Consider the following 27,054-nt stretch of genomic DNA (forward strand, 5'->3'; position numbering starts at 1 on the left):
CAAAATGCAACCTTGTTTTCCTTCTGTCACATTCTTGCACAAGGTCTTGAACAAAGCAAATGGCTGTCCCACATAGTTAAGCTTGTTTTTGTTTTAATGTAGAATATCTGCAGATGCCAACCATTTTCTTGGAAGGAAGATCCACCGGTCTCACTGGAACTTGCTTCAATGCAAGTTTATTTAGGAATGTAGCCAAAAACCTGTGTCTACTGAATGGAATACTGAATTCCGAGGGTCAAAACCTGCTAAAATGTGGCTGGAACATTTGTGTGTTCTTATTCAGAGAAGGAAGTTTATTTTGAATGCCCAGTTTGGGCATCCCCTTATGCCTTTTGAAGCAGTGTGTTCTTTTGGAACAGGATCTACTCATCTGGGGTTGTTGTTTTTTTTTGTTGTTTATTTTTTAGTTAAGGACCTAATTGAGATGTATATTTGTAATGCCTTCAAAAGGGCCATGGAGGAAATGAGGCCATTATTGCTGCACTTTCCCAGATGTTGTGTAAGAACTTCAGAAAGCCGAATCTCGCAGTCTTAACACACTCCAAGCTGTGTGGAGAACACTTTTACAGTCAGAAATGCAAAACCTACTGAAGTAGAGGCGTAAGGGTGATTGTTATCAAGACTGACACATATGAGGGAGGCTGCTTTTAAACATCATTCTAGACAACAGAAGGTTTTCCCCTATTTTCTTTTCCAGGGAAAACAAACAAAAAACAAACACAAGATCTTGAGGAAATGAGCAGGGATTCCTAGTAAGGTTGCCAGCTATATGAGAATGCTGCCTTGAAAATAAATAAAGTGCCGCATTTAGTCTGCACTTACTTCCAAGAATATGCTCTCTGGCACAGCAGCACTGTGAGGGAGAGAGGAAATGATCTATGCATATTAACGCTTTGTGTTGTGCCTTTCTTGTTTGGAGGCTGCTGCATTTGGTCACCCAGATTACCTTGCTCTCCTCTCTTTCCTCCTCAGTTTATTTGAGGTGGACGGCTGTGGCTGCACTTTGTCGCTTATCTTGCACAAAATAAACAGAACAATCTGGAGCTAATTTAAGCGGTTTACCATATCAGGATATGGCTGGGAAAGGCTTTAAGGCAGGGAGTGGGGAGGGAGGGCTCAAGGCGAACAATAGCTCTGTGAAGCTGAACAGCAGTGAGCACAGGAAGGCTCTGCAGACAGCCTGGCAGACAGCTGTCAGCCATTCCAATAACAATCCCTGCAGCCAATGAAAACTGGCCAGCATCTAAAGCCCCCCAAACCAACCCAGGAACACCAACAATAAAAACAAAGGATTAAACATTTCAGCATATAGTGGCATGAGTGACATGGCTGTAGCTCAGTGTCAGGGAACTGCTCGGCTGCTAGTGTAGTGCTGTTTTTCTCCTGCAACGATTCTCAGATAAAGAGCAGCTGTAATTACAGTACCATATCTTGCAAAGCACAGGCCAAAACTCAAGGAAGTGGCTTTATTTAGTGTGAACTATAACTCCAGTCAGCCGATCAGACCTATTTACATCTGCTTTCCAAATCAGTTCCCGTCTCTGATGCCAGGAGTGGCACGTATGTATGCATGTACGTATGTACGTATGTATGTATTTAAAAACCCATCTCTAAACAACAGGATAACACAAAATGAGAAATCCACGTGGTCCAATTTTCTATAGCAGACCACGACAGGAAAACAACAGATCAATGTTGTTGGTCCAAAATTTATTATTCTCTTGTATGACTCCAAGTATAATATTGGGCAGCATATTCTACTTTATTATTCCAAATAGCTATGAAATGGCTCAATTTCTCCATAAAACAATTATTCACCCACCTGCCTCCTTTTACTCTGATGGCATTGGTCTCTCTCTCTCTCTCTCTCTCTCTCTCTCTCACACACACACACACACACACACAATCTCTAAGTCTTCTAACAGCCAGTCTGTGATGGGGGGATGGGTTTGTTTTTTCTATTTCTAGTTTATGGCCATTCGTGCTGCTATTAACAAATGGATAATCATTTCCATCTCTTCACAAAAAACTACATAAGTCACAAAAACAGAATAATGCAGCCAATGGACCTAGTGGTAAAACATAACCCATCATATCATTGGTTTTATAAAGGATTTAATTCTAAAAATTTATAATCTTGGAACTTCTCCAACAAATATGATCTACATACATTCCTAGAACACTGTAGTTCCAACAGTAATCTCCTGTATAAATTTTGCTTAGCCTAAGTGGGTTTGGAAAACCTTGTTAATTGTCACCAGGACAGTGGCCATGATGTTTCTCCATTATTTGGCCAAAGCTTGCTCTATAAAATTTACTTTGCTTTATCACAATAGATAAGAGTAGTAGTAGCTGTTGTTGTTGTGATGGATTTGTTCCTGCCTAGTATATAGCCCCCCCCCCCATGTAGTGGGGCATTGAAGTGAGCTCCTTCTTACAAACCTTCAGCAAACAGGAAGTCCATCCCAAAAAAAGAAGGGAGGATACAACATACAGATACAGCCTACTTTTACAGGCTTATGTGTACAAAGATCTCAGCTCACACTGGGGGTTCCATGCATGATTTAGATTAATTGGTTTTAGCTAGTAATGGTCCATTATCTATGAAATTTCTAACAATCAAGATATTTTTGATACTACTTCTAAAGTGTTCCATATATCAACTAAATTAAGAACATATTAGCTCAGTTGGTAGAGCATAGATCAGCCAGTAGAGCATGAGACTCTTAATCTCAGAATTGTGGGTTCGAGCCCCACGTTGGGAAAAAGATTCCTGCCTTGCAGATGGTCGAACCAGATATCCCTCACGGTCCCTTCCAAAGCTACAATTCTATGATTCTATAAGAGCAGTGCTGCTGTGCCAGGCCAGTGACCCATCTAGTCCAGTATCCAGTTCTCACACAGGCCCATGGAAAACCTACAAGTACAACCTGAGAACAACAGCACTCTCAAATTCTGATCTATAAATGCTTATCTTAAACATTTGTGATGCTTCTTGAACGTTGGTGAGAAATTGTTGTTGTTAATGTTAGTGAGGAATGTTGAAGTGCTTCCACATTGCAACACATTGCCTCAAATCAAGCTATTGCATGACAAGGGACTTGCTTTGAGAGGTGAGACAATAAGGCCTATTCTTCCCACTGACCTTGGCTGGAACCAAATGCCACTTGGTTTTCTCCTCCCCTATTCCCAGAAGTGCTTTCTTTTGTGCTGTTCCACTTGGTCCTTATGCAACCTTAATGCAACAGGTGTAAATCGCTGGTCCCTGGATATGCTTCATTTCTTATTTCCTCCTTTTATCATGTAACTTATATGGCAATCTATTATATAAACGTAGCAAATCAGTGAGTGAATGAATGAATCTCCCTATATTCAGGCACTTGCAGTCATCTTTCTACTTTTGCATCCCCCCCCCCCCCCTGATCATACCAAAATCTCATGGGTGTCTAACTTGGCTGGTCCACCACAGAATTCTGCTAGTGTGCTGTTCATATTAATCATCTATTAAAGCAAAGCAGAAGGCTTGGGAGTTAACATTCGTTCCTTGTTTTTTCCAATTCATTAGAGTCTTTCAGAATGTGCTAACAGTTTTTAGCTATTTTTAGGATGGGCAGGACTTGCTGGGGTGGGTAGGGGCTTTGAGAAGATGGCAAAAGCAGAGTTGAGAGGAAATCTCAGCTGAAAGCTAACCTTGGGACATGTAAAGTCCATTCCACCAGGATATTCCTGTAGTACTGGACAATACCTTGCACAGCAGGGAACCAGACTGGATTGGATTAGTATTGTTCAACCCTCAAGATTGTGTCTCCATAAACTTAAAAGGATTTTAAATCATCTTTGTAGCCTGCCAAATTTTTGCAAGTTCTGAAAGATGTGTAGGGCAGATGGTTAAGCACAGAGCAGAGAGAAGCATATCCTCAGAATAAGGCTGTGTATTGTGGATGTGTGAAAGCCATCTTTTCATTTTCACATATATATATATATATATAAGGCTGATTGTCGAAGAATTGATGCTTTTGAATTATGGTGCAAGAGGAGACTCTTGAGAGTCCAAGTGGACTGCAAGAAGATCAAACCTATCCATTCTTAAGGAAATCAGCCCTGAGTGCTCACTGGAAGGACAGATCCTGAAGCTGAGGCTCCAATACTTTAACCACCTCATGAGAAGAGAAGACTCCCTGGAAAAGACCCTGATGTTGGGAAAGATGGAGGGCACAAGGAGAAGGAGACGACAGAGGACGAGATGGTTGGACAGTGTTCTCGAAGCTACCAACATGAGTTTGATCAAACTGCGGGAGACAGTGGAAGACAGGAGTGCCTGGTGTGCTCTGGTCCATGGGGTCATGAAGAGTTGAACACAACTAAGCAGCTAAACAACATAGGTACATATACATATACTATACATATACATATACATGCATGTTGGAACATTTATCTGCAAAAGCATATATGCAATCCTAACAAAATGCATCTAAATAACTACCGTGGCATCATATGCACACAGCTGGGCTCATTTCATATCATTATATTCATTCAAAAGCACAGATCTCTTTCTCTGAATCATGTGGCTTTTTGTTGCATGGGTATTATAGCAATCTTCTCAATGGACATGTTCAGGACACATAATCACAGATATGAATATAGGAGTTTTTGAAGAAGAACACTTAAGGCTTTTGATGGACTTTGATAGAATTGCCAGCAAGCCAAAGATACACACTACAAAGATCTATACTACCTAGAAGCTGTGGCTAGTTACTATCCCACCCTCCAAAAGCATTCATATACCTATCAGTTGTTCCTATTGGCTGTTAAGGAGCATATGTGCCCTCTGTGTTAGCACCACACTGTAGGGCTCAGCTTGTTGCATCCCATGCCTCTGCTTCTACATGCAAGTACATGCAGCAAACTAGACATTCGTGGCACCTTTTCACATGCCAATTCATCTAGGTGTGAAGCAAGCCCTAAATGTTAGCCTGATTTATAAAGATAAAATTGTATTGTCTTCATTAAAGAATAAGAAATAAAGAGCAGGCTGTGTGTGTGCATATCAACTTTTTGCTTGTTTATCACAAGTACGGTAGTTTGTGACATTGTTTGTGACATTGTGCACAGACGCAGGTACTAGTGCGGTTGGCTTAAGCCATGGGACCTGATTAATCAAACAAGAGCGCACAATCAGCTTTTGAGCAGCGGTGACAGATCGGCTTGTACTATGTCAAGAAAAAGACAGGCTATTAATTAACTAGAAAATCATTTGTCGGTTTTAAGATCTCAGCAGGCTTGTCGCAAGTCCTAACATTTCACTGTCTCATTCTGCACCATTTACGGAACCTGTGAAATTATGCAGAACACCAAAAGGTGAAGCTGTTTCCATAGAGGAGAAAAACAAAATAGGTTCTCAGGGAATTATAAAAACATTTAGAAACTAAGGCATCCTTGTAGAAGGATATGCCAAATGTAGTATTTATTAATACAACTGACATATTACAGAGGTGGTGGCCAGAATTCTATAGTTAATAAAGAACGTGACAGACATATTTACTAAACATATATCTAAAACACATTTACTTGGAAGAGTCCAAGTTTCCATTTCAGTGTAAGTTACTTCGGAACAAACCTGTTTAGGGGCCTAACTACACATTACACACGGGACGCGGATGGCGCTGTGGGTAAAAGCCTCAGCGCCTAGGGCTTGCCGATCGAAAGGTCGGCGGTTCGAATCCCCGCAGCGGGGTGTGCTCCCGTTGCTCGGTCCCAGCGCCTGCCAACCTAGCAGTTCGAAAGCACCCCCGGGTGCAAGTAGATAAATAGGGACCGCTTACTGGCGGAAAGGTAAACGGCGTTTCCGTGTGCTGCGCTGGCTCGCCAGATGCAGCTTGTCACGCTGGCCACGTGACCCAGAAGTGTCTCCGGACAGCGCTGGCCCCCGGCCTCTTAAGTGAGATGGGCGCACAACCCTAGAGTCTGGCAAGACTGGCCCGTACGGGCAGGGGTACCTTTACCTTTACCTTACACATTACACAGACATGCATGTAACAAAATGGATCAAAACTGATTTTGAGGAAGGGGGTGATTAGGAGCAGAGAAGCAGTGTGCGGGGGTGGGGAGGGGTGTTTATCCTTTTTTCCTTTCTGTTGTTTCCCTGGTCTAAAGAACCTTATTCCTAAATGAACAAATAGGGGATCATATCTGCACACAGTGAGGCCGTAATCATCTATTTGATGAAGTTTAAGACTACAGGAACTCCTAACCTCCAGTAGGGTGGAGATACCTATCAAGCCAAAATGGATCTAGATGGTTTTCTGACTGTTCCAGGTAAGTCCCCAGTGCCTCAAAGTCCTGGTTGATCTCTGGATTAGAGCAACAACTTGGACAGATGACACAATTGCTCCTGAGAGCATCCTCTTTCTGTGGATGAAGGCACATTTTGGTTTTCCAGGGAGCTCAGGGCAATGAAGCAACAGTTATGGTGCCTAGAGTGAAGGTGGGGCACTCAAAATTGGCATAGGTAGAGCTCCTATTAAGCCCTGCAGATCAGATTGAGGGGGTGCCAGGCTCCATGGGTGGGAGAAGGGGGAAAATCTCATTGCACAAGCAGACCTCGCTTCATATATGCAACAACTTAGTTGAAGCCCACCCACAATTTTGTTCCAAAAAATGTTGGGCAGCAACCGAGAATCAGACAGCATTTTTTTTTTTCTTTTAAGTAGAGAAGAAGAGCCTTGATGGATCAGACCAAGGGCCAATATCATACTGAATATGAATTTGCATCCTCAGGAGCCCGGTGCATACATAACAGTAAACCAGAATTAAACCAAGTATGGCTTACCAGAAATGAGCAAGCATGCTGGTGTACACTGCTCAAATCACACACACCCTATACCTTTTGCCATGTCAGGGGAAAAACAAAACCAGACTGCCGGCTTAGCATTCCATGCGAACCATGGTTTGTTCTTGGTTTGCCCTTGTGGTTGTCTGGAGAGAAACAAGACACAAGGACTAGTTTGCATGTACAGTGGTACATCTGGTTGCGGACAGCATCCATTCCAGAGCTCCGGTCAGATCCCAAGGTTTCCGCAACCGGAGGGACCACTTTTGTGCATGCGCGTGGGGCGGTAGACCACTTCTGCACATGCATGTGCAGTGAAACCCGGAAAAATATTTCCAGGTTTGCCACGTTCACATCCTGAAGTATACGCAACCGGAGGTGTGCGTATCCAGAGGTACCACTGTAATACTAAGTCAGCACTCTCATGTGTTTCCTCCCAATGCAACAAAGGGAAAAGGAAGAGGAAGAGGGCAGTATGAGTCACATGCACTAGTGTGCTTGCTCATTCCTGGTAATCCATACTTCGTTTAACTCTGGCTTACTGTTATGTGCAAACATGGCCAATAAGTAGTATGTCAATATAGAAATATCAACCAACCAGCAGAAAGAGGCACACTGCATCTGGAATCCCTCTGTGGAAAAAAGGAACCATCTGACGAGTCTGAACTATCTATATTAGGAACAATAAAAGGGAGACTAAATATGTCCAGAATTATAAAGGGTGGTGCTGATATGGAATGTCTGAAACATTTAGTTATTAAAAAGGCATGAGGCTGAGGACTGGATTGAAGCAGGGGGCAAGCCTACAAGCAACTCTTCTGTACACTTCAGCTTGGATGAAGCATTTAGAACCGGCTGCCAAAGATAGCAATAAAAGCATGTCATTTTTTCCCATTATTAAGTTTTTAAATTGTGTGGGTGAATCCTTCCAGTGCTTATGAAAGGGGAGGATTAATAGTATTTACTACAGCTATGCAACCTCTATGAAAGCTCCAATTCATAGCTCAACCAAGCAAGTTGATTTCTGACCTCTGGCATTCCCATTGAACTGGACTCTTGAACTTATGCACCAAACAATTTAAGACACTGTGTGTGTGCACGTGCGTGTGTGCACACACAGAGATGTGTGTGTATGCTGTCTATAATCACTTGCAGAATGGGCCTCTCTATACTCCCACTGATGCCAGACATTTAATGAATACATCAAAGACCTACACTGTGCACAAGCAGCTCAAGGTATGTATCTGCGAAGAACGCTGTCCTCAGTTTGAACTCCAAAGCTCCTCCCCAGTCACACATATTAAGAATCAATTCATCATTTCAAATCTTAATCTGGTTGCATAGGATCTGTAGAACACTGCAGTTCTCTCTAGGGGCAAACAATATGGATCTTTGTAGGGTCCCAGGCATACGTCAACCAATTGCTAGCTGGTAATGAATGAAATGGAAACTCAGCCTCATCCTGCAAAACAGTGATGCCCCCCCCCCCACTCCACTATATTTACACACAGTAATATTTTAGTGTCTTTACACCAAAGCAGCAAAAGGCTTGGCTTGTACCTGTTGTCCTCTAAAATTTGCACATTTAACTACTAAGTTCTTATATGTTGTTTTAAAACAATGCCACCATGATTTTATTATACCTTTTGTTATACGGGTATCATTCAGCCGAAACTGAACCAATTCAGGATTAGACTTGTGCATATTTCACTATATTATTTATTTAGATTAACAGCCCACCCAAACACGAGTGGAGTTTTTTTAAGAGGAGTAAAAAACAAAGAGGACTCAGAGCAAAATAAAAAGAAGTTCCTTTTCCAACTTCTCTCTGAACTCCAAAGGCCATCTCAAAGAGTAGGCTATGTTTCAGAAAGATGCCCAGATATTAGTTTTCATACTGGAGCAACGTGGAGAAGTACCGTATTTTTTGCTCTATAAGATTCACTTTTTCCCTCCTAAAAAGTAAGGGGAAATGTGTGTGCATCTTATGAAGTGAATGCAGGCTGCGCAGCTATCCCAGAAGCCAGAACAGCAAGAGGGATTGCTGCTTTCACTGCGCCGCGATCCCTCTTGCTGTTCTGGCTTCTGAGATTCAGAATATTTTTTTTCTTGTTTTCCTCCTCCAAAAACTAGGTGCGTCTTGTGGTCTGGTGCGTCTTATAGAGCAAAAAATACGGTAGGTTCTATGGCTGTATCAGGTCCCAATTCATATCTTTCCTCAACCATAAGCTGACTGTAAGATACCCACAATTTCTCAGCCACAGTCGCACAATCCCCTACAATATGGAGATAATCACGCTAGCCTTCCACGGATGGCTACTGTGAGGATTATTGGGACAAGGTATTTGTAGCTCTTCGTAAGCAACTTAAAATGTACTATACAAGTGTTAGGCCAGGTGTGGGTGAGGGGCAAAAGGAAATGTAATTCTATGCATGTCTGTTACACTTTTATCCAACCCCAAGCAGCTCATGGGTTCCCCCAATTATGTCTTCACAACAACCCTGTGAGGTAAAAGCTGGGCTGAGACATAGCGACTGCCTCAAGGTCACGCAGTGAGCTTCACAGTTGAGTGGGGATTTGAACTTGGGTTCGGCAGTCCTAGCCTGACGCTAGTCTAATCGTTATACAGTGGTACCTCAGTATTCAATTCGTTCTGGAGGTCCGTACTTAACCTGAAACTGTTCTTAACCTGAAGCACCACTTTAGCTAATGGAGCCTCCCGCTGTCGCTGCGCCACCGGAGCACGATTTCTGTTCTCATCCTGAAGCAAAGTTCTTAACCTGAGGTAATATTTCTGGGTTAGTGGAGTCTGTAACCTGAAGCGTATGTAACCCAAGGTACTGCATCAGCTCATGTTGTCCACAGGACCAAATTACTCTCTGGCATTTCCACCTACAGACGAAGGCCCAACACAAACACTCTCCAGGATGCCAAATAGGAACAGGATGTTGATTAGTTTGTAGCAGCCGTTGGTGGAGGGGGACGTACACAGATTGTTTTGTTTTCTGCCCTTGGGAGGAACACTGTGACAAAGGCTGAAAACTCCTAGTGTTAGCAGTAAAAAGGGCTACACTTTGAACCAACAATGCACCGTGGAAATAAATTAGTATGTGGGCTCTATCAAACAGCATTGTCACAAGAGAAGCCCTACTTCGCATCTTATGGTGCCCTCTTGTGACAATGATAAAGTACATCACCCTTCCCCATCATTTTATTTTTTTGCCTGGAACAGGTAAGTCTGTTGAATTTCTGCCTATCAAGCAACCGTTAAGCCTCTGTTAGGTGGAAGCCCCACTTATTGCTTCCCACACTTTCCGGTATTTAGCACTAAAACAGAAGCATGTTTACTATAATATTTGAACTACATGGGTACAGTGGATGCTTGGGTTGCGAATGTGATCTGTGCGGGATGCACATTCGCAACCTGCAGCGTCCACAACCCACAGTGGTGTGTCTGCGCACATGTGGGTTGCAATTCAGCACATCTGCGCATGCACAAAGCGCGATTTAGCCGCCTGCGCATGTGCGATTGCCAAAACCCGGAAGTATTTTGTTCCGGTACTTCTGGGTTTCAGCAGTCCACAACCCAAAAAAATGCAACCTGAAGCATCTTTAACCCGAAGTATGACTGTACACATTAAGAAGCCACGACAAACAGCAGGCTAAGGGCCATAGCTCAGTGGCACAGACAGTATCTGCTTGGAATGCAGATGGCCCCAGGCTCAAACTGCAGCATCTGTGCGAGCCTCACACAAGGAGCCAGCTCCCCACTTCAGAACTCCTCCCCACCCCTCCAGCACACGGAAACTGCCACTGCAATTTTGGCTACAAGTAGGATTAATTGCAGTAGTATTTATCAATGTAAATGCTGCAAATTGCCCTATCATATCAAGACTGCAACAAAGCAAAGCAACTTGGGTCTTTTTTTCCAGGTGTCGTACAAAGTAAAGAAGAAGCACATGTATTCTTTGGTTGCAGAGTCTCACCGACGCAGCCTTAGCTCTGGACTGCTTTTCTTCTCAAGGGGTCACCAACGTGGTGCCCACAAATCTTTCCTAGCCCCCTCCAACTGCCCCTGCTGACAGAAGCATTCTGTTGTAGCCAACAGAATGGGTAGCTGTGTCTTAGGATTGCAGGGACGGTTTATTAAGAGTTTTACGATTTTTTTTGGGGGGGGGGTTACATTCCTTACACAGATACCAAGTAAGCCTTCTGCATTCTTTCCCAACCTCCATTTCCCCTGCTAGATAATCAGCTTAATAGCCAACAGAAAATTGCCAATAATATGTGTGTATATCTAATTGTTAATCTTACCTGTAGAAAATATTAGAACCGTGTTGTTCCAAAGGCCGTACTTCTTCAGGGCTGCAGTGACATTTCCCACAGCTTCATCCATAATAGACACCATTCCTGCATATTTGCGTCTCTTTTTGTCTTTGATAAAAGAATATGGCTCTATGTATTTCTCAGGTACTTGAAGAGGCTCGTGGACTGATTGCAGAGCGAGGTAGAGAAAGAGAGGCTGTCGCCAAAAAGGCACAACACCAAAAAAGAGACCGCATCATTAAATGCCATAATCAGCATACTGGCTGATAAGCTTCCAGCTGCAACTACTGGCTTCCTTCCTGCCTTCTGTCTTCAGTTCTCAAGGATAAAAGAATATTTAATTGACGACATCCCCATTTTTATGATGTTGCCAGACTCCATTGGCCCCAGCCAGAATGGCCAGCAGTCAAGGATGATGAGAGTTGCTGTCCAACAACATCTGGAGGGCCATAAGCTGATCTAACTCCAGGCAGACCTTCAAATTCAATTTTTGCTTTCATTAGGGAAGTCTAGAAATATTTAAGAGCAGGGCACACTAGTAATTGGGTCAGACATGCTACATTAGTGGTGCAGGACAGGGAGTACTATTTGTGTAATCTGCCTGAGACATCTTTTAAAGATGAAACTTTCTTTTCTCAGTTTTTCCTGGGCCACTAAGGCTGGACTTCTCCCTGTTTGTACCTTATGGTATTGTATTGCATCTTTCATTTCTTTTTGTGGTTTATATTAATAGTTTTTACTGTTTATTGCTTTGAGATGTTTAACATTAAGTGGTTTAGATTAATATTTAATAATAATGTTAATATTTAACATTTCGGTGGTACCTTGGTTCTCAAACTTAATCCTTTCCGGAAGTCCATTCCAAAACCAAAGCATTCCAAAACCAAGGCGCGCTTTCCCATAGAAAGTAATGCAAAACTATCTAACAAGACCATTGATCCATAAAATGAAAGCAATCATCAATGTACTGTACTATAAAATAAATAAGACAGTATTGTAGATGATAAAAATAAAAATTATTATTTTTTCTTACCTGCACTGATGATAGTCATTGTTTGGATGGGGGGCTTTTATCCATTTCCACAGTCACACAATCAATCAATCAATCAATCAATCAATCAGTAGCTGAACTGGGTTCCACACAGTCACAAAAACAAATTAGCCGAAAAAGCCACAAAAACGCAAATAGCAAAAACAAAAGCGCCAAACTTAATCCATTCTGGAAGTCTGTTCGAAAACCAAGGCGCAGCTTCTGATTGGTGCAGGTGCCCCAGAAACAACAGCCAACAGCAGCATTGGACATTCGGCTTCCGAAAAACATTCAAAAACCGGAACACTTACTTCCAGGTTTTTGGCGTTTGAGAACTAAGGTGTTTGAGAACCAAGGTACCATTGTACTGATATTTAATAATAATATCTAATTGATCACCTGGTTTAACAATGTATTGATATTAATAATATCAATGCAAGATTAATAATAACATATATGGTTTTCTACCAAGGACCTAAAGACAGCATACATAAGGTTCTTCCAACTTTATCTCCACACCAACCTTAGGTAATGAGAGACCTAAGAGTGATGTGGCAGAGGCATACATGGAAATCCTTTGCAGGTGAAGTCGGTCCCACTGAGTTAAAGGGGGTTGTTTACCGGACAACCATGTATAGGATTTCAGCCATAGTGACTGCCACAGGGAGCCAGTGAATGATGAAGGAACTGAACCAATGCAACCATCAAGCACAACACTATTCGCACAACACATCACACTGGCAGCCACAGGTGCTGCAAGCAGATAGCACTGGTACAAGTTTTACCGCCGAGATTTAAACAAACTAATATTACAGTATTTTGAAGCTGCTCTATCAAATTTCTCATACAAGGAGCAGAAAAACCAAAGAAAATGTTTGAGAAACTGAATTCAGTTTCTTTCTGATCTATTTTGTAGGACAGCCCTGTCAATGATTTCCCCCCAATATGTTGTTAAATTCCCGATTATGAACTTACGACTATAATGGGACTAAGAACAGGTAGCTGCACCAAAGCGTCTGATCATAAATGCATCAAAATGTATTAATTCCAACTTTATATTTTAAGAAAGAGACAGAATTGTACCTTCTCAGTCTGGTGATTAGCTATAAGATCTACTGCTCTTTCTGTAAACACATTAGTAGAGTACATGTCTTTAAATCCATCTGCAACTTCTTCTCCCTCTCGAAAATCAAGAGCACATCGAGTTACGTTCTTCGCTTCGATGGCCACACAGCGCTCGTGAGAATAGTAATCTTCACTTCCAAGAAGGTAACCTAAAAAAGAGAAATATTAAGTCTCTCTTTTTATGTATTCATTAAATTTATGTATTCATTACATTTCTCTTCCCACCCTTCCTCTCAAAGAAGCCCAAGGAAGCAAACATCAAAATGTTTAAACAATACAATTTAAAATAAAACATATTTAAAACATTAGCAAACAAAAAGCATTTTAAAGCTTTTAGAGTATCTAAACCTTTTAAAAACCATCACATACCCTCAAAGCTGCAAATTTCATGGTTGCTATGGTCAGTATCCTTCAGCCTGGATAAACAGGAATGTTTTTAAATTTATATTGAAAGCCAATAATGAGGGAAGGAGACATGCCTCACTGGGGAGGGCATTCCACAAACAGGAAACCACCACCAAGAAATCAACAGAGAATCATGTCTGTGACAATTTCAGTAGGAGAGTCTTTAAAGCAGAATGGCAGTAAGATTTGCAAGTCAGTAAAAAGGAGGGATTTACCTGGTCTGGTACACCTGGGGGAGGGGGCGGAATACCAGGACTAAATAGGATTGTTTTTATAAAACAAGTCAACAAATCATTTGGCAAACTCTCTCATCCCCACCATTAAAAAACTAAAAACAAAAACCGTTAACATCTGCTTCCATGCTTGCATGGTTAATAGGAGACCAATGATGCTTTTAAATTGGCAAGTGCATGAGAGATTTTGAAACTGAAATTATGGAACGTCAAAGATGAAAAGACACAGCAGCCAAGATAGTTTAAAAAATGAAACCAAACAAAAACCCTATAATAATTCTTGCAGCTGAAGGTAGAATTACTAAGCTATTTATATGTTGCAGAGAGTATTTTTCATGCAAGCTATTCAAACATTTCCAATCTCCTGCTGACACCAACTGGTGAGTGAGACAGTCTCTCCAGAATAAAGGATCCCCATTTCCAAACAGAACAGAAGGATTTCCAAATAAAATCCTTCTGCAGCTAGATTGCCACAAATTAGTGCCGTTTAACAGACACAAATCAGGGTTAACACCAATGGATAGTAAGAGTTAATAGGCAGCTCCTCCGGTTTGCAGTCACACCGAGCAAATGAAAGTCCTATATTTCTTTATTATATTTAACAAAAAATTTATGCCACATGATTTTAAATAATTTAGAGATTTTATTACAAACAAAACCAGAATTATCAATAAAAGGTAGGCAAAAACAGATATTAAACATCCAAAAGATACCGTATTTTTTGCTCTATAAGACTCACTTTTCCCCTCCTAAAATGTAAGGGGAAATGTGTGTGCATCTTATGGAGCGAATGCAGGCTGCACAGCTATCACAGAAGCCAGAACAGCAAGAGGGATTGCTGCTTTCACTGCGCAGCGATCCCTCTTGCTGTTCTGGCTTCTGAGATTCAGAATATTTTTTTTCTTGTTTTCCTCCTCCAAAAACTAGGTGCGTCTTGTGGTCTGGTGCGTCTTATAGAGCAAAAAATATGGTAATTAAAATTAGCAGTTTACCAATGCCACGATATAGCATGGGTTACACCCTCAGTTACCTAAACATGGCCTTTGACGTTTCCAATTTTTTAATTTTTTTCTGGAATTGCATCTGACAACACTGAAACAACATTGTGTAAGGAGCTTGTGTTAACTGTGAAAAATGCACATTTCTATACAAAAAGGGAAATCCTACAATGCATTTTATTGTCTTTCAAAATTGTATTGGGGGCATAGCTGTCAACCTTCCCTTTATTTGCGGGAAATTCCCTTCTTCCAGCGCCGTTTCCCGCTGCTATCCCAGATTGTTAGATATCTCGTAGACTCTCCCCGGGACAGGTGAGGCTGCTGATCCCTTATTTTCAAATCTGAAAGTTGATAGCTATAATTGGGGGGAACCCCTCAATTTGACCATTATGGCTATTGTACCCAAGTCAGTCTTTCCTAGTCTTTGCAAGGTTCAGATCATTCTATCTTAAATTCCCTCATCCAGCTCTATATTATTATTATTAATAATAATAATAATAATAATAATAATAATAATAATTTATACCCCGCCCATTGGGCTGGGTTTCCCCAGCCACTCTGGGTGGCTCCCAACAGAATTTTAAAAACACAATAAAACATCAAACATTAAAGACAGGGTTGCCTTCAGGTGTCTTCTAAAAGGCAGATAGTTGTTTATTTCTTTGACAACTGATTATCAGTTTGCAATCAATGTGTGACATCCAGTATTGCAGAAGGAGACTTCTGCTTATGCAATGGGGCTTGCCCTTCTCCTCTTCCTCCTGCCCCCATGCTCCTTCAATAGATTTTTAGGGCATGCAGGAGGCTGAAGGTGGGGCAGGGAGGAATCTAGTCCACTAACTGAGTCTCTTCTGCTGGATTCTGTTGTAAAGGTATGGCCCTGGGAACCCGAGCCCAAGTCTTTTGCACCATGCCCCATATATCCTACCTCTTCCCCTTTTAAAGAACTTAATTTTGTGGTTTTTAACTTGCTTATTAAGCGATTTTCCCTGACAGTCAGTCTAAATCTATACATATAAATTAGCATCTGCAAATGTTATGCAAATCTGTGTCACGGACCTGTGCCTTTAGGCTTTTAAGGATTTAGCAATGTCCTTGGTTGGACTGCACCCAAGATTTTCATTATAATTCATAACTCATATGCATGGCCATCCATAATAGTAAAATGATGGAACAAACCAAGAACAAAGACACATGGTCCCTGAAGACAGCCAACAAGAGCCAAGTAAAAAGCAGGCAATTTCTGCTTCATTTTGGTGTTTTATGTACAAGCATGTGGCAATATTGTTTCTGGGAGACAAAGACATTTCCTGTACTATAAATGTGTTCCATACACAGAAGAAAAATCAAATCTATTCAGTATTTCATACATTCCACGCATTTACATTGTATGCTTTTATTTTTCTTTTCACTCAATCCACCATACAAAACTCATCGTTTCAACTCATCCCATCCAGCGCTTCACATCCAGAAAATTCCATGCCACAGAGAGGTTATAAGTTGGACATAACTTAGTGATAGAACACAAGCTCTAATTCCCCAGCTTAGGTTTTCTGAATACAGAGTCCTTCAGCTGTGATTCTTGTTCTGGTATCTGGTGTTGCAGATACAAATCAGTGACACAAGTCAATGCCTCCATGGTCACAAAAGGCCCCTGCAACAACTTTTGAGAAATCATTATCTCAGAGGCAGAATAAGGTAACATCCCTGATGCACCAGACTTCTGTACTCGGTAGAAATTAGCACCTTATACCTTTGTCCTCCTCACACTGTTACACCATCCCCCAAAGCCTCCATAGCAGCTTCCCCCAATCTGGTACCATCCAGGTATTTTCAACTACAGCTCCAATCATCCTGGCCCAATGACTGGCCATGCCTCGAGATAAGCTAATTGGGATTTGGAGCCCAAAACATCTGGAAGCCACTAGGTTGGGAAACACTGCTTTAAGGAAAATGTTAGCCATGATGGCTAAGTTATACCTATGATGCCTCTGAGTGACAGTAGCTGGGAATTACAAGTGGGGAGACTGCTCTTGTGCTCAGGTTCTGTTTTCAGGCTTTCCACAGATATCTGGTTGGCCACTGTGAGAACAGGATGCTGGACTAGATCAGCCACTGGGATGAACCAGCAGGCTCATCTTACGTTCTTACTAAGCCAGAACAAATTATTGACTGCTGGAGCATCCAATGAAAACAAAGGAGGAATAAAGTAAACGTCACTTACCAAAGTAAGTATCAAATCCTCTGCGGGTTGGAAGGCATTCTTTTCTGTACATTCCTAAATGCCACTTTCCCACCATGTGGGTAACATATCCTGCCTCTTTAAGTAGCTCAGGCAGGAGTTTTTCATGCAGTGGGACACAGCTGGGCTGGCACGGCCAAATTATTTCATGCTGTAAACCTGTATGGATCTAATGAAAACAAGTGTACCTTACACATCGGTTACAGCATAATTTTCTGATGCTCAGGCAGCGCTATCTGCATAGCAACACGTTCATATTTAGAGGGAAACAAATCTAACATACCCAGATCAATAATGAAACTTTAAATACATCACATCTTAGAAATACTGAAAAATAAGCAGCAACTGTGTGCAGGGTGGGAAATCACTTAAAAGTAATTGGTGTAGATTTTCAGGACATCTAGGCTATGAATCCAAATGAAAGGAAGCAAAACACAGAACTGCCATGTCTATCCCGTAGGAGTTATGGGGGAAAGGTACCTGGTGTGGCTTGAAAACAGAGCTGTCACTCAACTGAAGGATACTCAACAGCGCCATTCTAATACATGTTTTCTTAGAAGCAAGCTCCACTGTGCTCATTGGGGCTTACTCTCAGGTCAGTGTCCTCATGGAGGGCCACAATATCTCAAGGACTGCCTCTCTCCATATGAACGAACCCAGACCCTGCAATCACCATCTGAGACCCTTCTTCATGTGCCTCCTCCATGAGAGGTCCAGAGGGTGGAAACTCAAGAATAGAACTTTCCTGTGGTGGCTCTCCACTTGTGGAATGCTCTCCCCAGGGAGGCTCGCCTTGTGCCTTTATTACCTATCTTTAGGCACAGGATGCTGGACTAGATGGACTAGATGGCCTGATTCAGAGGGCTCCTCCCCTGTGTAAGGGCTTCCGCTTGAACATTCGGGCTCCTCCCCACCCCTTCTCCACTGTGTGCTGACTGAGATTGGCCCTGAGGGGCTCTGGAGAACCTCCAGAACAGCACACGGAAGGAAATGGGGATTCATTCCGTCTGGCAAGCTGATATGCTTGTGCAGGTGGAACATCAGTAATTGTGCAATGTTGACTTGCACCCAGTGACAGAGCACAAAAGGGTACAAATGTCTGCATAGACTGGGGCCCACAGTAAGTTACTCAACCTCCGGAAAACCTTTGCAGCCCAAAGGTTGGATCCAGAATTTGCCCACCCTCTGCAGGCCACTGTTGACAGGTGGGCAAGGCCATTCATATGTCAATCACCTGGCATCATATGACAACAGGCAATTCTAATTTCAAACTGGTGGCAGGCACAGGTTTCTCTCTGTTCTTAGAGCTGTAATGCTTAGTGCTAAGATGGAAGACAATAGATCCCTTATCTCCAACTTTGCCCTTAGAGCTTAGATTGGAGATGACAGAGCTTTGCTTCTGACATCATATGATCACATACGGGCACAGCTTGCTTCAAATGGTGTTAACAACCAAATTAGACCTGAGGTATGGTGGCTCCCCCATGTTGCTGTAGGCCATCACTGCTTTCAGTCATGAAGAGGGAATGAAGTTTTGTGGCCTTCCTAAAGTTGGAATCTGATTACTATTCAAAACAGAATCTCATGATCATCAAATCTGTCACATGCAGGACTATTAAAACATTCTGTTCCCTAACACTTTGCATTCAACTCCTCCATCAAATGCCATGTACACCTGTACAACATTACAACATACACTTGTGAAATGTTTTGCGCTTCTCTCAAAGTCCTCCCCAAAGTTGCAAGCTTCAATTAAATGCAAAATCTGTTTCCAGCTTCTGAACCACTAACCGCAGAAATGACAAATACTTGTATCTCATTTTTCCAGTCATGGTTTCATTAAGCTATTTTGGAAGGCAGTTCTTAAAAGAGGAATACCAAATGTATCATAATTAGCCAAAATTATATCATCTAGCAAAATGAGGAGATTTTTGCCAGCCAAACATAATAATCAGAAGAACCAGTGAGCTTGAAGATTACCCAAATGGAGGATTCTAGCTGGCTTTAGAAAGCAAAGAAACAAGGGAGCTACTGAAACTGAACATAAACATAAAATGGAAATATAATCTGAAAAGAAAATTCACTGTTATTGCCAGAAAGCCCAAATGCATTATTTGACTTCCTTAACAGATGACCCACCAACCATCCAGAGACAGCAAAGATGAGTTTCATGAACAGCCAGATTTATTAAAAATTCTAAAGAAAGCAAAGCATCAATTTACATATCTTTGCATGCCTCTCTCAAGTAAAAATCACTGTCAAATATGTATTGCACATTTTAAAAACACTATGAAGGTGCTCTAGTCTTCTGGTTTTATTATACTTGTGAGAAGGTTAATACGAAAATCTTCAAAACTGTCACATGCATCTCTGAACGGTGATCTAACAACAGATTTATGATCAAGTGTAAGGAAGGAATAGCAGAGGACTAACATCAATAAGATCACAGGATTAATCTTTCTTTAGGTGATTTTTGAAAATGGCTATGAACTGGGAACCCATCAAGACATATTTTCCATTGGGCTCTTTTCATGTAAAAAAAAAAAAAGGTATTTTAAAATGTTTCAAAATCGTCCACTGTTCTCCGCAAATTCTCTAGCCTGCCCTACCAGCAATGGAAATGGAGTGCTGCTTGCTAGTGAGGGTGAAAAGCACCTGGCCGCAGGTTTTCATGAGCAACTGACAGGGGCGGTCAATATCACTTGCCAATGCAGTGAAATATAAATTTCCATTTCTGATTGGAAAGCAGATGGCCAGGCTGAATTGACATAGATGGCTTCCTTTCAGGAAATAAAAAGCTCTGAAAATATATATGAAACTATAGGGCAGTTTTAGTAAGACAGGCTGGTGATCAGCAGAGGAATGGCTAACACCCCAGACTGTTTTTTACTACTACTGTTTTAAATTAGCTCTCCCCCCCCCCCACTTTTATATCAACCAAAAAAAAAAAAAAGAGGTGAACTAAAGAGAGAGAGAGCACACACAAAGGCTCCTTAGACAGAGGAGAGAAAGATCGCTGTTCTTACCTTGTGCTCATTCCCCAGGTTTTCAATTTATGGACAGACTGGCTGAAATAGCAAGAGCTCAAAGTAGCCATGTGCTCCCATGAAAGAACAAAAAGAGAGCCTTGTTGATCAAGCCAAATGTCTATCTAGTCGAGCCTCCCATTCTCACTGTGGCCACCTAGATGCTCACGGGAAGAATATTCAGCTATAAAGCATCCAGCTCATATGATGTGAGAAGCTAACACCAGGCAGAGTGAGGGTGGGGGCCACCCCAAAGGGTCAACCCCAAAGGGAAGACACCAAATGGATCTGTCTCTTTGGGGACATCACAAGGTTTTGTTGACCTGTTGTTTTAAGCTAGACTTATATAAAAATATGAAGTTGTATAACTCCACATTTTTCTGCAACCTCCTAGCTTATATGAGTTGTGTAGAATTTTTATTATCTGCTGGTGGGGAAACTAGTGGAAGGAGAATGGAAATAGCTTCATGTTCCAGGTGAGGACCTGTTGCCATTGATCTCTTTCCTCTGGGTGGGAGACAGGAGGGAAATGAGTGCTGTATGCCAGGTTTGTAGCACATTTCTATTCTTTCTTCTTCAGGCTCTGGCTATTATAATATGGGTTTCATGAATATTTTGTCTGCTGGCTTCAGGAAGACAGAATTGGTTTCTACCCCAAGGGAGAGCTTGTTGGTAGAATCTGCCCTCCTGTGTGAGAGACAGGAATTAAATGTGCACATCATAGGTGAGCAAGATTAAGAGCTTTTTTCCTTTTTCATGCTGCAGGGCTGACTGGTGTTGCTAATATACAGTGGTACCTTGGGTTACATACACTTCAGGTTACAGACTCCGCTAACCCAGAAATAGTACCTCGGGTTAAGAACTTTGCTTCAGGATGACAACAGAAATCATGCGGTGGCAGTGGGAGGCCCCATTATCTAAAGTGGTGCTTCAGGTTAAGAACAGTTTCAGGTTAAGAACGAACCTCCAGAATGAATTAAGTACTTAACCCGAGGTACCACTGTATATATATCCAACATGACTGTTTTATTTTGTGGTTTTTGCTATTTTATATCATTTTTATTCTGTTACTGCATTTATTGTATTTTATTGCCTATTTCTTTTCTATTAGGGAGCACTCCCTGTTTGATAATGTTTGGTTTTTGTTGTGAGCCAGTTTGAGCTCAGCTTGGCTGTTGGAAAAGCAGCATGCAAATACAGTGGTACCTCGGGTTACATACGCTTCAGGTTACATATGCTTCAGGTTACACACTCCGCTAGCCCAGAAATAGTACCTCAGGTTAAGAACTTTGCTTCAGGATGAGAACAGAAATCGTGCTCCGGTGGCATGGCAGCAGCAGGAGGCCCCATTAGCTAAAGTGGTGCTTCAGGTTAAGAACAGCTTCAGGTTAAGAACAGACCTCCGGAATGAATTAAGTACTTAACCCGAGGTACCACTGTATTAAAGTGGGAACTGGATGTAACAGCTCTCTCCCCAAATGTGATTCCTTGCAACTAGTGTTCAGAGGCCTCATGCTTCCAAGAGTGGACGTAGAACACAGAACATCCTTGTGAAGAAAGCACTACCCTATTCTTAAAACGAAAGAGGAAATAAAATTGCCCTCTGGGTCACCATTAGGAAATATGAGATGACCACCTTTCATTTCAGCCAGGGAGCAATTCAGGGAGGTGAGCTGTGCCCTCCAGGGCCTCTTCCAGATATACCAGCTCTCCTTCCCTTGCTATCATAGCAATTGGCCACTAGTTACTGTTACAAAAGCAGAAGTCTAAGACATCTCCTCACATCATGAAATAACTGGGTCACCAAAGCCCAGTCAGGATGGAATAGGCTGGGATCACAGCAGGGGCAGATGAAGATCAAGGGGCCAGAAGAAGACATGGTCCAAGGCAAGAAATCTGTATTGTTCCCAGCCTAATTAGGGAATCCAAGGAAGCTGAAGCAAAGGGTATGTAGAACCAGCCAGGCCCCTAGTGATTTTTCAGGTCACCCGGTCATGACTGGTGAAAAATGCTGCATATCCAGTATCAGGAACCATATGGCTGCTGCAGAACATTTCCCCAAATGTCCCAGTAGCAGAGTCTCTGATGGCTTACAAGGTCTTACCAAAACAGCTCCTATCTAGAAAATATTTTGTTTTTAAAACCTACTGAAATAGGAAAAATGCAGGAGTAGATAAGGAGAACATTTGGTCAAATATTTAGCCTCTGGCTATGATCTTCCTCAAAGGCTGTAAAGAGTGATTAACCGCAGGGAGAAAAGCAAAGTAGGTTATGGATCACAGATAAAACAAAACACAATTTGTGAAAGGCCTATGCCTAAAAGAAATAACTGCATAATGAATTGAGCAAATGAGTTTTAAAAAGAGAAACATGTATTACATTCATTCCTTTATGAAAATAACAGTTAGGCACCTGTACTAAGAATGGTGAATTATATCTACCAAAGATCAGGGGGAGAGTGGGGAAGGAAGTGGCTTTGTGGTTAGTCTTGAAGATGGGGACACTGCTGGCCCTTTCACGACATGCCTGCAAAACCCTTTGCAGGGGTGGGGGACTCACGCTGTGTCCCTGAGTTGCAATATTAACAAAGTAAGAGAAATATTTGAGAAATAGCAACTTAGTACTCATGAATACATTTTTTAAAAAGCAATGTTGTATCTCATGTTAACTATTACCTGTTCCTGTACTACTGCTACTTGGATCTGAATTTGCAGCTGCAAAGATATTGGATAACCTTTGCAATCATCATCATCATCATCATCATATTGATGTATGGGCTAATAAACCCCAAAAGTTGGGGGGAAAGGAATAGAAGTTCCACAGCAGAGAGAGTTGCAAGTAGTAAAGGTTGTGCATGTATCTACCTACCAATCAGACGCCGACATGTAGCTACATTGACTGTTGGAGACTTTTCACCGTTTCAGACAGGGAACTCCCTCAGTCCTGACAAGAAATACCAGGGACTGAACTTGGACTATTCTGCAAGCAGAGCAGATGCTCTAATATTGAGCTACAGGCCCATCCTAAGCTATAGAGCTTTCCAGAGTGTGAAAGAGATGGGGCATAGTCTCAAATTGGTCATTGATGAATGAATTAACTGCAAGTAGCATACAGAGTCCTAACTATGAACAACTATTGTCATAAGAAATCAAACTATGTCATAAGAAATCAAACAACTATTGTCATAAGAAATCAAAGGCTCCAATCCTTCTTCCTTTGTGTGTGCCATCTGTCAATCCATATAGCTAATGCTGCCAGGACAATATGTTTGGAGAAGGTAGAGGGCTGGAATCGACCTCCTTCATCACCAGTCAAATCTTAATCAGGCTTATGTTCTCAATTTATAGGTGGGTTTGCAATCTTGTATAAGGAAGGGTGTGCTTTAAACAATATTCATTGCCCTGTTTTGCACATAACACTAGGGCATGGTTTATTAAACCGTGGCACAGCATTATGTGTGAACACTGCCCAGCAGCTGAACTTTGTTTTGTCTATTAACTACAAAACCATGATCTGAAACCACAGTTATTGGCTCATAGCTTAGTTTCTTTTAAACATGGCAAACTGAGCACTTTTCCCTAACCACAATTTATATGACCACCCAAGCTCACTAAACTACAAGGCAAACTACAAAGGCAGGAGCTGGAAAACTGGCTAACAGTAGCAGCTGGAAAACAAGCCAAACTTCGAAGACTTTTGGTTTGTTTGATAATCTGTGGGGCAACTCATGGTTTGTAAAACAAAGCAGGGCTTCAGCATGGTTTATCATTACGTCCAAATGAAGCCACCTCTGATTGGTGGCAGCTTTTCGCCGTCCCAGGCAGGGGGCTTTCACATCAGTTGCTTCCTGATTCTTTTAACTAAAGAAGGCAGGGATTGAACCTGGGACCTTGTGGATGCAAAGCATGCCCTCTGTCACTTAACTAAAGTTCCTCCTCACTGCTGCTAAAGAATGAGATGCAGTCCCAGAACTAATTCTCCAGGTTGCCTAACAACAGCTTGAATAGTGTCCAGCCTGTGGTAGGACTAGCTAACAGTAGCATCTGCTTGTGTAAGCAGTTTCCGTTGCCAGCAGGATAGGGTAAAGGAGCGTGAGTGTTGCAGCACTTTAGAATTCAATCGGTTTGCTACAATATGGGCTTCTGCAAGAAATGCCACCAGTTGCACCATTTCTTTTGCTTTCTCCCTGCACCCCTGCCCCAAATCCAAACACCAGGCTTCCTAGCGGAGTGATTGGCACACCAGTGGCGTAGCGTGGGTTGTCAGCACCCGGGGCAAGGCAAGTAATTTGCGCCCCCTAACCCGTGGATTTGCGCCCCCTAACCCGTGGATTTGCGCCCCCTAACCTGTGGATTTGCCTTAACCCCAGATGTTGCGCCCGGTGCGGCCGGCCCCCCCTGCACCCCCCACGCTACGCCACTGTGGCACACATCCACTTTATGAGATTATCCCAGAATCATAGGCAGCAGGAAACACCCACAAATAGAAAGTCAGTTAGATCTGAGGCAGCCGCTGAAACTTGAGGAGAGAAGGCTAAGTTTTAATCAGCTGTTTTCTTTCTCAGCTCTGCTGAGGGGTATTCGACGTATTGAATACGTATTGAATCTGCTGAGGGGTATTGAAGAGGGGTATTCGACGGGCAAAATTGGATTATAGGCTGAGGATTGAGGATAATTTAAGGAGCAACAACACAAGACAGATGTGGCAGGGGATTCAGCATATTACCAACTACAAACCTAACCTTGGTGCTGTCGACGGTGACCCTTTGCTGGCGGAGGAGCTTAACCTCTTCTTTGCTCGCTTCGAGAAGGAGCCACCTGAGACGCCGGTATTACAGCCACCAGCCCATAGGGGCCCCTCATTCACGGTAGAGGAACATGAGGTGAGACAGGTATTGAGGATGGCGAATCCGAGGAAGGCGGCTGGACCTGATGGCATCACTGGAAAGGTGTTGAAGGGCTGTGCGGATCAGCTGGCGAGGGTCTTTACTAAGATCTTCAATAAGTCCTTACACCAGTCTATTGTCCCACCCTGCCTGAAGTCGTCAACTATTGTCCCTCTGCCTAAAAAATCCACAATCAGTAGTTTGAATGACTACAGACCAGTTGCACTGACTCCAATCATCATGAAGTGTTTTGAGAAACTGGTGCGCCGTCACATTATTTCCTGTCTTCCATCAACTTTTGACAACTACCAGTTTGCATACAGGGCAAATAGATCCACAGAAGACGCTATCACCACCACTCTCCATGCTGCTCTGTCCCATCTGGAGCAGCCGGGGAGTTATGTGAGGCTGCTGTTTGTGGATTTTAGCTCTGCTTTTAACACTATCCTCCCCCATAGACTGGTGTCCAAGCTAGAGGCGATTGGACTCTCCAACTCCACCTGTCTCTGGGTTTTGGATTTTTTTGTCAGAACGTTCTCAGAGGGTTAGAGTAGGGTCACATATGTCCACAGCCCTTAGCCTTAACACCGGCTCACCACAGGGTTGTGTGTTGAGTCCCCTGCTCTATGCTCTCTATACGTATGACTGTACAGCCATCTATTCCAGCAACAAAATCATCAAGTTTGCTGATGACACTACGGTGGTAGGGCTCATTTCAGGAGGGGATGAGTCCGCCTATCGGGACGAGGTGGAGCGGCTCTGTGTTTGGTGTGGAGAGAACAATCTGGCTCTTAATACGGCTAAGACCAAGGAATTGGTGGTGGATTACAGGGAAAAAAAGGCGGACATTCAGCCCTTGTATATCAACGGGGAACGGGTGGAGAGGGTGGCGGAATTCAGGTTTTTGGGAGTAACTATCGATCAGGGCATGACTTGGAGCGCAAATACCACTGCTCTGGTGAAGAAGGCCCAGCAGAGAATTTATTTCCTCAGACTTTTAAAGAAGAACAATCTGAGTGAGAGACTGCTGGTGTCCTTCTACCGAGGCTCCATAGAGAGCATTCTTACATACTGTATTTGTGCTTGGTTCTCCAGTTGTACAGCTAGGGAGAGGAAGGTGCTCCAGAAGGTCATAACCACAGCCCAAAGGATTATTGGTCATCCTCTCCCATCTTTGGAAGAACTGTACGGTTCCCGTTGTCTTAGGAAAGCAAATAACATCCTGCAGGATTCATCTCACCCGGGACACAGTCTGTTTGCACTACTGCCTTCTGGCAGGAGATATAGAAACATCAAGTCAAGGACAAATAGACTGAAAAACAGTTTCTATCCAAGAGCTGTGGCCTTTTTGAATGCTGTAACTCGATAGTGTGACCTGGGAGTTTGATGGGTGTTGGTGTGGGTGTGGCTGGAATGTGGTTTGTTTGGTTGTTGTTGTTGTTTTGCTTTTGTTGTTTTTAAGGGATGGCATCCAATTTCGTTGCACTTGTGCAATGTTGCACTTGTGTAATGACAATAAAGAATCTATTCTATTCTATTCTGATAAAATGTTTCATTCATGATGCTGACATGCAAACCAAAAGGAGCTTTGTGGCTCCTCCCTCCCTTAAAAATATATGTTGTTCACTGGAAAACACTGCTTGCTGATATGCAAAAATAAAGTATATTCATTATTACACGTTGCTTTCCCTAACAGATTACAGAAGTTTACAAAAGACACAATCCTGACCTCTTACTGAAATGCATATTAAACAGCCACTAGAGGTCGCCCCAAACCAGATAATCTATTCCTATGGTATCTTTGCACTAGGAAAACAATACAGTACAGTACTGTACAGTACTAGGAATTCGTCGTGCATTTTTGCAAGATATATCATTGGGCTAAGGTTTACAGGGCATACGGGCCGGAAGGGGAATATTGACCCTCTCAATGTTAAGAGCTAATAAGTTTTAG

At 42.4% G+C, this 27,054-nt stretch overlaps 2 protein-coding genes across 2 annotated transcripts in view; both read right to left on the reverse strand.

The window, feature by feature from the left end:
- The window catches only part of DMGDH (dimethylglycine dehydrogenase), a 249,919-nt gene that overhangs the window by 175,082 nt on the left and 47,783 nt on the right, over window positions 1–27,054 (reverse strand). The window lies entirely within an intron of this gene.
- ARSB (arylsulfatase B) overlaps window positions 1–27,054 on the reverse strand; it is a 73,111-nt gene that overhangs the window by 45,232 nt on the left and 825 nt on the right. Inside the window, exons 2-4 of the mRNA XM_028748964.2 lie at window positions 17,172–17,358; window positions 13,270–13,460; window positions 11,145–11,352 (exon numbers count right to left, since the gene is read on the reverse strand). Coding sequence (XP_028604797.2) covers window positions 11,145–11,352; window positions 13,270–13,460; window positions 17,172–17,358 — 586 coding nt within the window. The remainder of the gene's footprint in view (window positions 1–11,144; window positions 11,353–13,269; window positions 13,461–17,171; window positions 17,359–27,054) is intronic.

This window comes from Podarcis muralis, chromosome 11, assembly GCF_964188315.1.
Source record: "Podarcis muralis chromosome 11, rPodMur119.hap1.1, whole genome shotgun sequence".
Taxonomy (NCBI): domain Eukaryota; kingdom Metazoa; phylum Chordata; class Lepidosauria; order Squamata; family Lacertidae; genus Podarcis; species Podarcis muralis.